This window comes from Botrytis porri (genome assembly GCF_014898465.1).
Source record: "Botrytis porri strain MUCL 3234 chromosome Unknown BPOR_007, whole genome shotgun sequence".
Lineage (NCBI taxonomy): Eukaryota > Fungi > Ascomycota > Leotiomycetes > Helotiales > Sclerotiniaceae > Botrytis > Botrytis porri.
In genome coordinates, this window is record NW_024066081.1 from 181,205 (window position 1) to 194,999 (window position 13,795).

The following is a 13,795-nucleotide window of genomic DNA, read 5'->3' on the forward strand; positions in this document are numbered from 1 at the left end:
ACATTTATATGACATGCCAGCTACGGCTAGTTATCACTATTTGGTGATGTGATTACTTCCACCTTTCCCCATCTAAATAAGCTCGCTCTCAGGTGAATAACTAACTACATTTTCCTGCGAATGTCCAATATACATACATGTAAGCAGTTGATATACTGCTGGTCTGGCAGTAATAATTATGTATCGCTTCTCGATTGTAACGTTCTCCTTCATCAGCAATATGTCCTCGACTCTCAACCCATAGTCTGCCCCTTATTCTCGCTTGCTCATACCCTTTACTACCCATCTCCTTTCCAACCACAATCACAACTACAAGCTTTCCCCCTTCTCATATTTCCCACTTCCCCTCCATCCTTCTCTGTTCTCCTCCTATTCAATCCCTCCCGTAAACAATTCTCAAAATAAAGTTCACCACCACTGCCACCAACAGCACCAAAGCCAACACAGTCGGACCGACCCGGTCATCAAATCCTCCCTGTCCTCTCAACCTAATACTCTTTGCACGCCAATGGTACGTATACAACGCATATCCCATTGTCAACATGGAGATGACTGTGAAAATGGAAGCGGAGATGAAGGCAGGACGATCGCCAAAATTCAACATGCCGATTGCGAGGGCGCCGAGGATGACGGTGAAGTTGAGCCAGGAGAGAAAGGTACGCTCGTTGGCGAAGAAGACTTTGGGTTCGACGCGCGTGGGGAGCGCGATGCGTTTTCCTATGAGAGGGGGGAGGTTAGTTTGAGGAGGTTGGGTGGGAGGGGAAAATGGGATTTGGAGTTGGGAATAGATTAAAAAAAAAGTTGGAGCTTGCGGGAGCTTGAAGCATCTGCATTTTGCGAAACTCTCTTGGAGAGATGAGAATTGAGAGAACTAACCAGGCGCAGTTTGAAGAAGTGGTTGACTCGACATCTTGAATAGAATGAGATTTGGTTGCGAATTGTGTGTATGAGGTATGACGATAAGGATTAAATGTTTAAGACACCCGATTGCTTGCTTCGACCAAAAACCGTACTACGAGATGGTAGAGGTATAGTCGCTTTAGAAACCCTTCTTCTTCTTAGTGGCAGATATTCGTACTCGATTTCGTAGAATCCGTGAGCGAAAACTCTTTCAGTGAATCCGAAGTTGTGAAATTATGAAGAAAGCTGGGAAGTTGCATTGGAAGATGATTCGGAAAGTTAACCTTCACATTTACTTTCTTCTGGGCTGAATTCATAAATGAGATGAGATGGGCCCCACTCTCTAACACGTTTCTACCGATGCGATATGATTGGACAATGCGTAGAGCTTTCTGGGACTATCACACTTGACCAATCAACAGTGATGCAACACGTTCACTCGAAACCGGATAGCTAGCTCCTTGTTTGTGTTGTGTTGCCCTGGCGTGCCTGGTAGGGAAATCAAAGCTTAAGCCTCGCAATCATAATAAAACAAAGGGAAAGATTCAACAACATTGACATTGGAGATTGAGTAACAAATTATCATACTATTACATCATTTACAAAAAAAGACACAGCGAATATGGCCACTCCTGTAAGTTTCTAGTCGAGGTTGAATTGGGAGGGAGGGGGGATGAAAGAAGATGGAACTGATTGTATCATCTAGCCAATTTCATACACACGATTGAGACAAATCGCAAGTGATGTGAGTTTGTTAAATACCCCCCCAACATATATTGTGTTGGCGATGTTTTCTACTGGATGGCATACTGAGAATGATGAAATAGGCCTGTCAGAATGCACTTGGAAGTGCAGAGTTCTATGAACACAGCAAGACCGAATCTTGGAATACTACCATCGTTGTATGTATACAACCCTTCCTCCTACAAAGACAACAAACCCGCCGCAGTACAACGCGTAACTATCTAACCGCTCCTCCCCACAGAACTCGATTCTCAAATCCCTCATCTCCGAATCTACACCTTCAACTGGCGCTTCCCCATCTTTCAAATATGCAGTCAATTCCACCATCATTCAACATCTAGTCCCTACCTCTTCACTCAACAAATCCAAAGCATCACCTCCAACAACCACAGAAGACACAACAGACGATGCGAAAGTAACAACAAGTGATGCACAAGGAGATGCCAAGAGTACAGATGGTAAACCTCACGTAGGAAGGAGGGGAATGCACAGTGCGACGGGAGCTTATTGGAACGAGAAGACGGATGGCATGTGGAGTTTTAAATATGAGGGCGGTGAGAATAAGGGCCTGGATGTGGTTATCAGTGTTATTTGGATTGCGTTGTAGGGTAAGAGGTTATGAGATGGGGATGGAGATTGGAGGATAGAAGGGTTTGATCAATATGAATGATTCGTCTGGAGGATACAAGGGTTAAGGACAATATATTGAAAGTAGATGATGGAGGGATGATTCCAGATTTTGTGTGGGGAAGAATGGGGGATATAACATTGAGAATTTGGGGTATGGGGTATATGATTCGCACTCTTTGCGCTCCAGTCGCAATTGAGATGATGGAAGTCGATCGACTGTTTGTTGTCAGTGGAAGAAATCCTGGCAGGAGACAAGTTTGATTGATATGATGTAAATTCGATAATCTTTGGCGGCTTATGCGAACCAATTGTACCATTTCATTCATTTCACTTTTCTATTTGAGCATTTGACCATGTTATGTTGAGGTGGTATTGGATGTCAGTATTGAATCGGCTGGTAAATTGCCTGATGTACCCTTACTCATTTTGATGTACGAACTGATTTTGTTGATTGGTCTACATGACAACAAGATGAGAAAGTAGCTCTTTTGGCACTCTTCTCAAGTACGGTGGTGTGATCTTTATAATCCCGTTTCCAAACCAACTCTGGGTGGCAGACTAGAAGTACCGCACCTTCAAGATGTACGATACTATTCCGAAAAGATGGTACTGTATCATATCATTAGCTCGGAAAAGTGTCGGTGAGTCTTGGTTGCCTTACATTGTCGGAGTTGCATTGCTTTACAACGATCTACATCTTATCTACCCGGATAGTCTCGATAGTATATAAAAATATGTTACCTCATCGCCAGCAGATACAGAATATATAAAAATAGACGCGATTTTGACATGATTGTTCCATGGTTCTTCATAACTCCCCCTTACTCAATTCTAGTCAGAATCGAAACCCTGAGATTACCTAATCATCGAGTCATGTACGAGCACTTCCGAGTCACGGATCTCATTCAAAAGATCCCACGGCTACCCTTTCAAAGCCTCGGATCAATTACGCTATCGAGGTTTCAATCCGCTTTTAGTGAGATCAACAGTGGGTCAATTCGAGTGAAGAAAAGGTTGGAAGGCAAATGGGAGCTCCGATTTTTCACCGCAAGAAGGGTCCTGAGTGGTCAATCCGATGTTGGGTCCTGGTTGGATTCATGGGAGAAGGGTTCCGGGCTAAAATGGTGCGTGAGAGACTCCGGGGTGGGCGGATACTAAATAGTTAGGTCATGTCTGGTTTTTGGAGATGGTTTTTGGGATAACTTGAACTTCTTCGTATACATACCATTAAACCATTGACGATTAGACGAATAGACGATTGAACGACGAAACGAAGACACGGATTTCAAGCGAGAGATTTTATATGCGAAAGGAGGTTATACTTGTTGTATAGATTGGATCACTCGACGAATCATCCCACACACGACTGTATATTCAAGAGAGAGTTTACTTTGTGGAAATTGCCACGAGTTTAAAGTTTCAATATAAGATAGGAATCACGAGAGTTAGGAATCACGAGATATATACATATACGAACGAGAAATCGATGATATTGTCGCCCCTGGAGTGATATTTAGTAGGAAGAGTGAGTCAATCTTTGGACAAACCCGGATTCTTTACTGATTCAAATACTAGACAACACCGCTTTTTGAATCATCGATCTTCTGCAATCAAGTTACAAATACATCTTGACGAGATTGAAATCTCATCAAACAAACCTGTGTTGCAAAAACCACACCATCATTTCTATATCAAACGATCCATCAAATTCACCACCTCACATTACCCCATCTTTCCCACAAGAAAATTCACCATGTCTCCCCACACATCACCAAGGGGAACCACAAGCTCGGACCCTGAACCCTCTGAAACGGGTCTCGAGTCCATGTTGAGAGATCTCATGACTTCTTCCCCATTTAATACGGCTACTTCTTCATCTGTTCCTGGTCTAGGCTTAGGTTCCCCGGCTTCACAGACTGCGGATCTGGAGAGTCTTCCTAATACCGATACTGAGAATTCTTCTGGAGCGTCTTCCGATTTTGAGGATGGTGATGTGGATGGAGATACAGAGGAAGAAAGTGACTGGAAATTCGAAGTTACCCCCGAGATGACTCGTCGATTATCCATCGTGCCAAGTCCGGAAATCACAAGAAGATTAAGTCTCGTGCCCATGTCTATGCCTTCACAACTTCTCCAAGCATCTCAATCTCTCTCTCAAGCTCTAGAAATGCAAGAACAAGATGAAGAAGCCGTCGACGAAGAAACCGAAAAAATTACTCTCCCCACCCTTCCAAACGAACTCAAGCTAGAAATTTTCTCCCATCTAGACCCCATCGATGCCACCTGTCTCGCTCTCACTTCCCGCCATACATATCTCATCTACCGCGCCATCCACGGCACCGCTCTCCCTCTCAACACCCGTCGCGTCGGACCCAATAACCTCGAATACGCGTTCACGAAATCGACCGAGAAGATGTGTACGCATTGCGGCAAGGGTCGCTGCGAACTCTGGATGCACATTCGAGAGTTTATGGAGACGGGACCCTTGCAGAGAGAATACTGTGGGATGAAGGGAAATTTTGGAGGAAAGGGAAGAGAGGGTGTAGATGGTTGTTGGAGGGGGAAACCGAGTAAACCGCGGAGATGCGGAAAACATCCTGAGCGTACGACGACGGTGAGGGTGGAGGATGGAGGGGAGAATCTGGAGAGGATTATCAGGGAGGCGAGGGCCGCGGTGGGGGTTTAGTTACAGTCAGTGGGGAAACAGCGACATATCGTATCGTGCCATGCCGAGCAGAAAGTATTCCGAGAATTCGCGAGAGAGAAATGGGGAATTGGAAACGGAGTGCGAAAGGAAATCCATATGTGAGCATCTGGAGACAGAGATAGATGGATGAGTACATATTCTCGATCGTTATCTAGATTTACACGCGATACCCATTTTCTTGATGATTATTGCATGTTTTGGTCGTATATTTTGCATGTTTGCATGTTTACATAGGTAGACATGGATAGAAGGATAGAAAGAGAGAATTGCAGGTTGATGTATGGTTGGGTGGCGGGTGGCCGGCAGGATATTTTGCTATTTTTGCTTTTGGATGGATGAATTGGTTGGTTGGTTGGTTGATTGATTGGTTGCTTAGTCGGTTGATTGCTTACATAGGGATGGGTGTGATGAACGGATAATTATGATGGATGAACGAATGGATATTGTGTACTTGAGTAGATTTCATTGCTATGCCAGATCCTTAGTCACAAATCGTAGATTGCAGATATCATGTGTGCATACATGAACTCGACTTGAGATTCCTGGAGCGTTTTTGAGGGGGTTTGAAATTTGAGGAGTTTGAAATTTGAGATTTGAGATGTTTTTGTTTTTGTGTGTGTGTGTATGTTATTGTGTGTGTATATATATATGTTTATATTTTTTGATGTGATATGATATGATATAATATAATGAGATTTCATACGAGTAGGTGTCTTGGGTTGGCTGAGAGAGATTTTTTGAAAGGTCTGAGATTATTAGTATTTTTTATGCTGTTGGGATGGGTTCTTGATGTAGTTGGTGTTAATGATTGTGTATGTGCATGGAGGCATACGTAGGCATGTATAGATGGATGGATACTGGGGATACATCATCATTAAATTTACACACGTGTTTAATTCTCTTTTTTGCACAGGTATGAGTTCTATTCGAGTAATCAGATTGGTTTGGTTTGGCTTGGGGCGTATGTAGGTGTGTAGATGTGTAGGTGTGTAGGTTTGTAGGTGTGTAGGTGTGTAGATGTATAGATGTATAGGTGTGTAGATGTCTTGATGGTGAATAACTGGTAAGTAGTAGAAGTCATTAGAGTCATGCTTACTACGTGGGTTTTTTAAAGGCTTCAGGCTGTATAGAGCGATGAGATAATATTTTGAGACTTTGAAAGCTGGTAGATGATGTGGTGTAGTTTAGTTTTTCTTGGTGAATGGTTTTTGCATAGGGGGTAAGAGGCGAACTTCTGTTTTTGGAATTGAAAAGACTAGTATACTCCGTATGAATTGATGTGTCTGATTCAGGTTCAAGTTGCTCTTCGTGTATAGATATATAAGCTGGATGTCGTTTAGTGGTAGTGAGTAGAATCGCGTTAGATACATCATATATAGCATCTCAAATCATCTCAGTCATCATTCTTGAGCTGTTCAAACTCATAGGTAGAAGCGAATAGGGGAACCTAGATAATGTCGTTTTTGTTCAAAAGCCAGTGCGAATAGTATTGTAGTTAAATTCCCCTTGCTCACTAGGTATCCAGACTATCTGCACCTTTTGCAAAGGGTTTTGGATCGTTAGCTGACGCATGTAGGTCTGTGATATGTGTAGTGTGGGAAAAGAAAAGCTTGGACCCGAAAGAAAAGAGTTTATCGGGCTGGCGAAGGCAACTTGACGGAGATAAATTGACGAGGAGCTCGAGGAAGCTGGAAGGGGAGAGCGGGAGGGAGGGAGGGAGATACTAGATTTTGAAGAACAGAAATGCCATGAAGGAGGAAGCAAGCGATATTCACAGGGAAAGATGAAAGAAAAGAAAGAGTGCACTCCGATCATAATTTACAGTGTTCTCGTCGTGTCATTCTGGAAGAATGAATTAAGCGAGTATGGATTGAGCAATTTGAAAGAAAGAACACAAGTTACTCACTGGAAGGATGGAATCCAATGAATAGGATTGTTATGGTGTAAAGATGAGAAATATGTATTTAATCCGCTAGTGTAATTGTAGAAATACTAGTGAGAGAAGAGGAGTTAAATTCTGAGAAACCGTGATAGTACTCTGCAAAATGAGAATGACATGCATGGGAATAAATAGAGATAAGATTACTTCAAAACCAATGCACACGCAATTAAAATAGACTATACTCGCGCTCAATAACAGATTATACCGTGGCAAAACATATCTCCGAATCCACAGTTCCAGTCTAAACAAGTCTAAACAAGAACAATATCTCGCAGCTCAGATTCGTCCTCCGGTCACCTTTGACCTTCCATAACTCCATATATATACGTACAAGGACCAATGAATGAGTAATTTTCACATATAGGTCGTAAGACAACTGGTACTTCTAGTCCCTTCAGTAGAAAAACTTCGTCGCCTTCTTGTGCTGTGTAGGCAGCTAAACCGAGCAACTGTCAAGAATAAAGAGAGAGTTATTCTGTAGGTTGCCAACTCTGTTTGAGATTATGATTGCTGTCCCTATGATTTCGCTAAAAACGTCAACCACGGAGAGCTCTGAAGGGAGATTAGAAAGGTGACCAGGGTCGGGACTCTGATTGTTGATCAAGGAGATATGAAAGAACATGGCGATCTCCGAAAAACCCTTCAAATGCAGTTCATCTCTACCTTCCACGGACAGAAAAATTTCATAAGCTTCCTTAGCTTCTGCTGGATCTAACAGCTGACAATCTGAATAAAAGCATCAAGTCATATAAAAACCCGAATACTGCCATGAACATTGGTTCTCTTATATAATGCATACCACTAGAGGCACATATGGTAGAAAGAAATGCGTTCTGTGATTCATGGCGTGTAGAGTAGAGAGATGAAGCGTCAACAGCACAACACCAAGCTCTAGAGACCCTGAGTGCCTCAGGTCTTGATTGTGATACAGATAAATTATTAGGAATATCGCAAATAAGCACATGCAAAATGAGGCCTAGACTCAGACCTTGTAGATGAAGTTCCCCGGCTATTATTTTAGGAGGCTCATCTAGCAGAGAGCCATTTGATGCACGAATACCCTCATGAGATTTGCCATGAAAGTAGCCAAGCTCACTTTTATAGATGGTTAGTCTATAGTCAAGCGCTGACTGTCGATTTCCGCAATCGGGTACCCAAGACGGCAGACGTGAATCATCACTAGACAGTCGCGCAGCGAGCAGAATGATGTTTAGATTTAGTGTTGAGTGAAACCAGCATCTAGTCAGTTCCTCACATAGCATCTCGAAAGGTTGATCGTAGCTGATTTCAGGGAGATCCAGATTCCGAAATCGAAGCAAGGGGTATATGGAGAATATCTTGTCATGGGGACTGTTGCATCATGCTCTAATACCGATGATAGGAGGTTCATTTCTATATCGAATGATTTCGGCCAAGGATGTTGTGTTTCGGTCAATTGGGGCGGAGTTGGATTGGATGATCTCTTCTGTGACAATCGGATGCATCTCATCACGAGAGATGTTTTGGCATCTGGTGAAATCGATCTTAATCGTTCCCGAATACTGATAGCCGGGAAATGACCACTGTTGATGCCAGAGTCTATAATCTTCACCAATTCAACAACAATCAAACCAGAGTATAAAAGTTGCCAGTGAATAGAGGATGATCTCCATTTGACAACGCATTTTCTGGAAAATGCCACTTCTTGAATGGTCCAACAGCGAGAAAACCATGGACTATTTTGCAATTCAATCCAACCATGATGAAGTTTCGTTCCTTCTATTCAACGATTATTTAAAGTTCATCAGGATACGTAAGATTCGATTGACTATTACCTCGTAGTTGGTCGCCGATTTTCTATGAAATATCTTGTCTCCATCTGTTAATCGTGATATTTGATACTCTCTTATATATCAGCTCTAGTATTGTGGATGCCTGTAGTATCCTCAAAATTCCTTTCGTCGAGACTGAGCATTGTCCTAGCCAAACTATAACACAACTGGCTATGCAATATACTTCGCCCATGAGTTGTATTTGTACAGTGCGCTCTTCCTCCGATGGCTTACTTTTCTCCTGGTCGATGCAAATAGAATCAATCCAGAGAGCTCGACTCCGAAACCGACGTCGTAGACGGACTAGAGCACTGTGACAATTTTCCGTCACGAGAAGAGACTTGCCCTCACATGCGATGGGTATCGAACCAATTCTCGAGCCCCAAACGTACGAGAGGGCTTCATCAGGCCCTGGAGTTTCATAGTGGTGAGATGCATACTTGTTGATGTCGAGTTCCTTGAGACGAAATTGAATGGGCGCATTTTGCTCTACTAAAGGGAGAAGCTTAAGAATACGAATGGATCGAGGAGACTCAAGTCGTTTGTGCTTATAAGGCTCTAGATTAGGCATCCTGTAAGGAGTTGCCAATCTTCAATTTCGGATCGATGTTGATTGGAGATTTTATGAGAAAAGTCCCAGACTTGGGTGTAGTCAATATATGTATGTGGACGGCGAAGTTTTCGGAAGGTTAGGCAAAGATTCAAAGACACCTCGTGCTTTAAAATTGTTTGTTGAGCCTTGGTCGGGGCCATGCGCGGATATATAGATATGCTGTACTATCAAACAGATACGATACAGCATAGCCAGGCCGTGTTGGATTCGCAGCCTTATACTTACACAGAATAGAAGTTAAGACGGGTCGCACCACCTCCAGGTGATCAGAAATACATGATATTAAAACTTGGTAATAAAATCGAATGTTTGACCGATCAGCGATTCTTTTGTAGGAAGAGAAAGATGCCGTGTAATCTGCGGACAAATATAGGTGAGATGTGATGACTTGCATATGAATCAGCTTGATTGACTACCAGTCGATGCGTGGATTGATGGCATACTTTCCAACCAAGGAACAGTAGGAGAAAAGTATGGACAGAGGAATATAAGACTGCAGAAACAGAATCCAGTTTGAAAATACCATAGTCGGTCACTCTTTCGGGACGCCCAAAAACATTGTGAAGATCTAAACTTATCCATTAGAAAGTTGTACTATACAACGGCTTCAAGGTATTCTCTAAAAGTCCTTAAGACTATCATGAATGATAATTATGACGAGATATGAAGACGAAGGCTGTGCAGGCCCAGTACGTATGTTTTTTGTGAATCTTGTATCGTCGTGTAAATCAAAGAGCACAAGAACTGCTTTCGAGTCCCCAAGGGCCCGAGTGTGTACTACTTACTCTATACTGATATCATTAAGATCATGGAGATCATGGAGATACCAGTGGTTGTACGAACTAACAGGACATTTCAAAATTGGACTTGAAATATCTCTTCACATAGCTACTCGTATATCTTTAGAATTATCAGAATGACTTATTAAAAATTGAATATAAAAAGATAGATTCTGAAATGAAACAGTTGGAGATTGAATTCGTTAAAGATTTTGAAAGATAAGAAATGCCATGTTAGTCCGTACACCCACTGGTTGGGGTACCTAGGTAGGTATATAACCTAGTAAATTTCTCGCACCTCTATCTAAAAGGAACATATGCATATACTCAGTCCCCAAGCTGAGCTCATACACCGTAACCCAACAGCCTAAATCAAAACTTAAACGAGTTTCAAATTGCATAGTTCACATAATGATTCATCCGAGCAGACACAAAACTAAAAATCAATCAGATACAAACTTCGCAGTAGTTAAGTCAAATAACAAGCCAATCGTCCTCATATCCAAATCCCAATCCCAAACTTTACATGTTACCAAAGAAAACCTTCCCAAATCCAGTTCCAAAGTCCCAGCATAAAACCCTACTCCACCTTCCAAGTCCCCCGTACCAGTAACCCTGATATCCAACTCTCACCCCCCCCCCCCCCCCCCTTCAGAATCCATCTCCTTCCCCAAAACTATCTCCTACCCCTCACAACCGTCCCATTAAAAACCTTTGTCACATTCCTAAACCCTGCATTCACAACCCCCGTCGCATTCCTCAACAACCCATTACTCGCCGAAACATACTCACAAGCGCCATCTGGACAATACCCCCTACTACATGCGAAATTACACAGACCATCATACAACTCATCATCCAAGCCCGGGGCCGCAGTGCCAGCTCCGTCAATAGTAGGTAGAGGTGCATTAAGCACGCCTTGAGCTGTGCATGTGCAGCTGTGGATGGGACAGTATCCGTAGGGACATGCGTATCCGCATAAGCCGCCTAAATTGTCGATGCCGGTTCCGCTAACGCAGGCGGGAGGAAGAAAGGGAGAGACGGTTTCGGGAATTACGCCGTAGTTTGTGGTGCCGCAAGCGCCGGGTCTGGAGGGTTTGTTAGTGGGAAGTTTGGACGGCTGGGTCATCAAAAGAGATGATACAAGAGCACCACTTACGGACAATATCCAAAGAAACAATTAAAAGAGCAAAGACCCTCATACTCCGAAGTTAATCCCTGCGCCGGATATCCAATCGTACCATATCCCGGTGTATTCACCGCAGTAGGCCGAGTCGGTTGAGGTCCATAATTTGTACATGTACACGCAGTATACTATCATCTCAATTAGCACGATTCCCAATCTTTCTCGGCAAAGCTATGACAGATTCGAGATACATACCGGACAATAACCCAATCCGCAAGCAAAAGAACATAAGCCTGCAAAATTATTCACTCCAAATCCTGCAATACAGACTTGTTCTGATATGTTAAGTGCAGGGGTGGCAGTTACAGCACTACCGGTCTGGAAACCTGTGTATGCATTATAGTTTGTGTAACCATCCCAAGTCGAACAGTCGCTAGCGATGGGATTTCCCTGGAAGATTATGGAACCGCTGGATGGGGTGTGTACTGTGACAATCACATTTCCGGTGTGGGAACCGTAGGCTACACTTCCGTGGTATATTCCGACGGCATTGGAGGGAGTGTCTATCCAAGTGGCGCCTATTAAGGAAATGAGTCTAAATTAGCCTTGTGTTCTTGATGATGCGGGGTGTGTCATTCTTTAAAGACAATTGAAACTTACCTAAATCAACACCACCAACAGTAACAGTAACAGTTCCAACCTCAGCAAGCACTGCAGAGTAGAATATCTTATCTTGGACAACATCTGTAGGGTAAAATTCAATCTGAAGCTGATTGGCAGTATTCCCCGTCGTGTCACCATCACTACATGCACTGTTGTCTTTTGAAGTAAGTCGATACCAAGCTGTGACGACTTCTTGTTTAACGGTGGCAATACCATTTTTGTAAGTATCAATCACAAAGGGTAGAGTTTGTCTCCATGCATCATGAGTCATATTATCGGCGTAATTGTAAGGGCCATTGCCATGTATGGAATCAAAGATAGAAGCATATTCTTCTTCGTGAAGAGGTCCTGAGATTTTGGATTAGAAGATTGGAATTTTTGGGGATCGTGAATAGAACATACCGATGTAATGAGACTCTCCATAATCATTCCATGTGATGATTTGTACCCATTCTGGTTGAGGGTCAATGGACAAAATTTCTTGCCAACGGCTATTTGAAAATTAGATTAGCTATTGAACATAAACTGGTGGTGTAGCGAGATATCTTACTCGAACCATAAATCATCCCCACGCCACAACCAATTCTTGTCGTAATTTGGCAAGTTTGTGTAGAACCACTAGAGAAACCCGAGGTTAGTGAATGATAATCTCGTTATTGATGGTGATTATAATTAGAATACTGACAGGCGAAACAGGCATCATGTATGGCATTGGAACGCCTGTTTGATTCAAGGACACGAAGTAAGAAGCATCAGTATATGCATTCATATCCTCGTTACCCCAAGGCCATCTACTAAAAGTTAGTAACAAGTCGATGTTACCAAGGGTGTGAACATACGCATTCCAACTGAACAATCCATCTGCAGTTCCACGGGCAACTGCCGCTTGTGCACCTAATGAGGACCAGTTCGGCACTAGAAAGCAGCCAGTTTGTGCTTTGATTGTAGTCCAATCGGCAATATTATCAACTCCTTCAAAAGTTGATACGAAAGGCTTCCCAAGATATTTGTAATAAGCAAAGCTTGATTTATAAGTGTTGAGAAGACTGATGACGTTGGCTTCTGGCCAACGAGCAGTGCCACCTAGTGAAGCAACTATTTAGTACATTCATGAACATAGAAAGATGCGTCAGAAAAAATCGAACCTGTATAATCGAAGGAGATAAACAGCTTGAATCCCGTAGTCTGTGCAGCAAGGAAAGCATTTGCTAAAGAATTGGGAATCGAGCTATCTCCGTATCCTACATTGAGCGCAAAAGCATCAATATGCGCTTCTTGAGCAAGTCGGATATCTGCTATCCAATTTGTTGTGGTCCATGATGCAACATTCCCAACCTATTGAGCATATTAGTTGCGAGTTAGATTTCAGAAGGACTAGCTGCACGAACCAAAAAGTGGGCGAAGACATCTTTGGCATATATATGACATGAGGCCAGAAGGATTGTGAAGATTGCACGAAGCAACATAATGTGTTAATATTTGAAAGGCAATGATCGACTGAATACAGAAGTACTTTCGCAAATTGAAGCTTCCAAAGTATAGTTGAAGGGTTACGAGAAACATTGAGACTGAAAATAGGCCTATATATACGAAGAATCCAGCTCACTTGAAGATCGAGTCACCAAGTCGAGCTCGCTTGAACATGAGCATCCTCCTGCCAATCTGGGACTTCTCATTTCGGATGAAATATCCTCGTCGTCGCTGTCAAGGTAGAATCAATATCATGGTGAAATTCTGATCTTTGTCGCAATTAAACTGTGAGCAGGTGCAATGCGCCGCGTTGCCTCGTTTGTAGATATTGGATTTCTTCCCCTTTAAGGTTATTCACGGCGATGGCTTACCATTTGATGTGATGAAGATAGATTAAACGATTGAGGCTA

The 13,795-nt window shown here is 42.8% G+C and overlaps 6 protein-coding genes across 6 annotated transcripts; 3 read left to right on the plus strand and 3 right to left on the minus strand.

Moving 5' to 3' along the window:
* Positions 1-373: 373 nt before the first annotated feature.
* On the minus strand, positions 374-910 carry EAF01_005418 (uncharacterized protein; the record flags this gene model as incomplete). The annotated part of the gene is made up of 2 exons (XM_038913671.1): positions 374-717; positions 877-910. 2 exons carry the CDS (start codon positions 908-910, stop codon positions 374-376), a joined length of 378 nt encoding a protein of 125 aa, XP_038770120.1.
* Positions 911-1,440: 530 nt separating this feature from the next.
* On the plus strand, positions 1,441-2,668 carry EAF01_005419 (uncharacterized protein). The gene is made up of 4 exons (XM_038913672.1): positions 1,441-1,534; positions 1,607-1,645; positions 1,728-1,802; positions 1,886-2,668. The coding sequence occupies exons 1-4, from the start codon at positions 1,523-1,525 to the stop codon at positions 2,249-2,251; spliced, it is 492 nt and encodes a 163-aa protein (XP_038770121.1). The 5' UTR covers positions 1,441-1,522; the 3' UTR covers positions 2,252-2,668.
* A 186-nt stretch (positions 2,669-2,854) lies between these two features.
* Positions 2,855-3,432, plus strand: EAF01_005420 (uncharacterized protein; the record flags this gene model as incomplete). The annotated part of the gene is made up of 2 exons (XM_038913673.1): positions 2,855-2,996; positions 3,110-3,432. 2 exons carry the CDS (start codon positions 2,855-2,857, stop codon positions 3,430-3,432), a joined length of 465 nt encoding a protein of 154 aa, XP_038770122.1.
* A 595-nt stretch (positions 3,433-4,027) lies between these two features.
* On the plus strand, positions 4,028-4,960 carry EAF01_005421 (uncharacterized protein; the record flags this gene model as incomplete). The annotated part of the gene is made up of 1 exon (XM_038913674.1): positions 4,028-4,960. The coding sequence occupies one exon, from the start codon at positions 4,028-4,030 to the stop codon at positions 4,958-4,960; it is 933 nt and encodes a 310-aa protein (XP_038770123.1).
* A 3,799-nt stretch (positions 4,961-8,759) lies between these two features.
* Positions 8,760-9,305, minus strand: EAF01_005422 (uncharacterized protein; the record flags this gene model as incomplete). The annotated part of the gene is made up of 1 exon (XM_038913675.1): positions 8,760-9,305. One exon carries the CDS (start codon positions 9,303-9,305, stop codon positions 8,760-8,762), a length of 546 nt encoding a protein of 181 aa, XP_038770124.1.
* Positions 9,306-10,802: 1,497 nt separating this feature from the next.
* Positions 10,803-13,748, minus strand: EAF01_005423 (uncharacterized protein; the record flags this gene model as incomplete). The annotated part of the gene is made up of 10 exons (XM_038913676.1): positions 13,304-13,748; positions 13,061-13,250; positions 12,755-12,998; positions 12,601-12,706; positions 12,466-12,533; positions 12,318-12,406; positions 11,913-12,263; positions 11,508-11,830; positions 11,286-11,440; positions 10,803-11,214 (listed from the first exon to the last, which is right to left on the minus strand). The coding sequence occupies exons 1-10, from the start codon at positions 13,379-13,381 to the stop codon at positions 10,803-10,805; spliced, it is 2,016 nt and encodes a 671-aa protein (XP_038770125.1). The 5' UTR covers positions 13,382-13,748.
* Between the last annotated feature and the right edge of the window lie 47 nt (positions 13,749-13,795).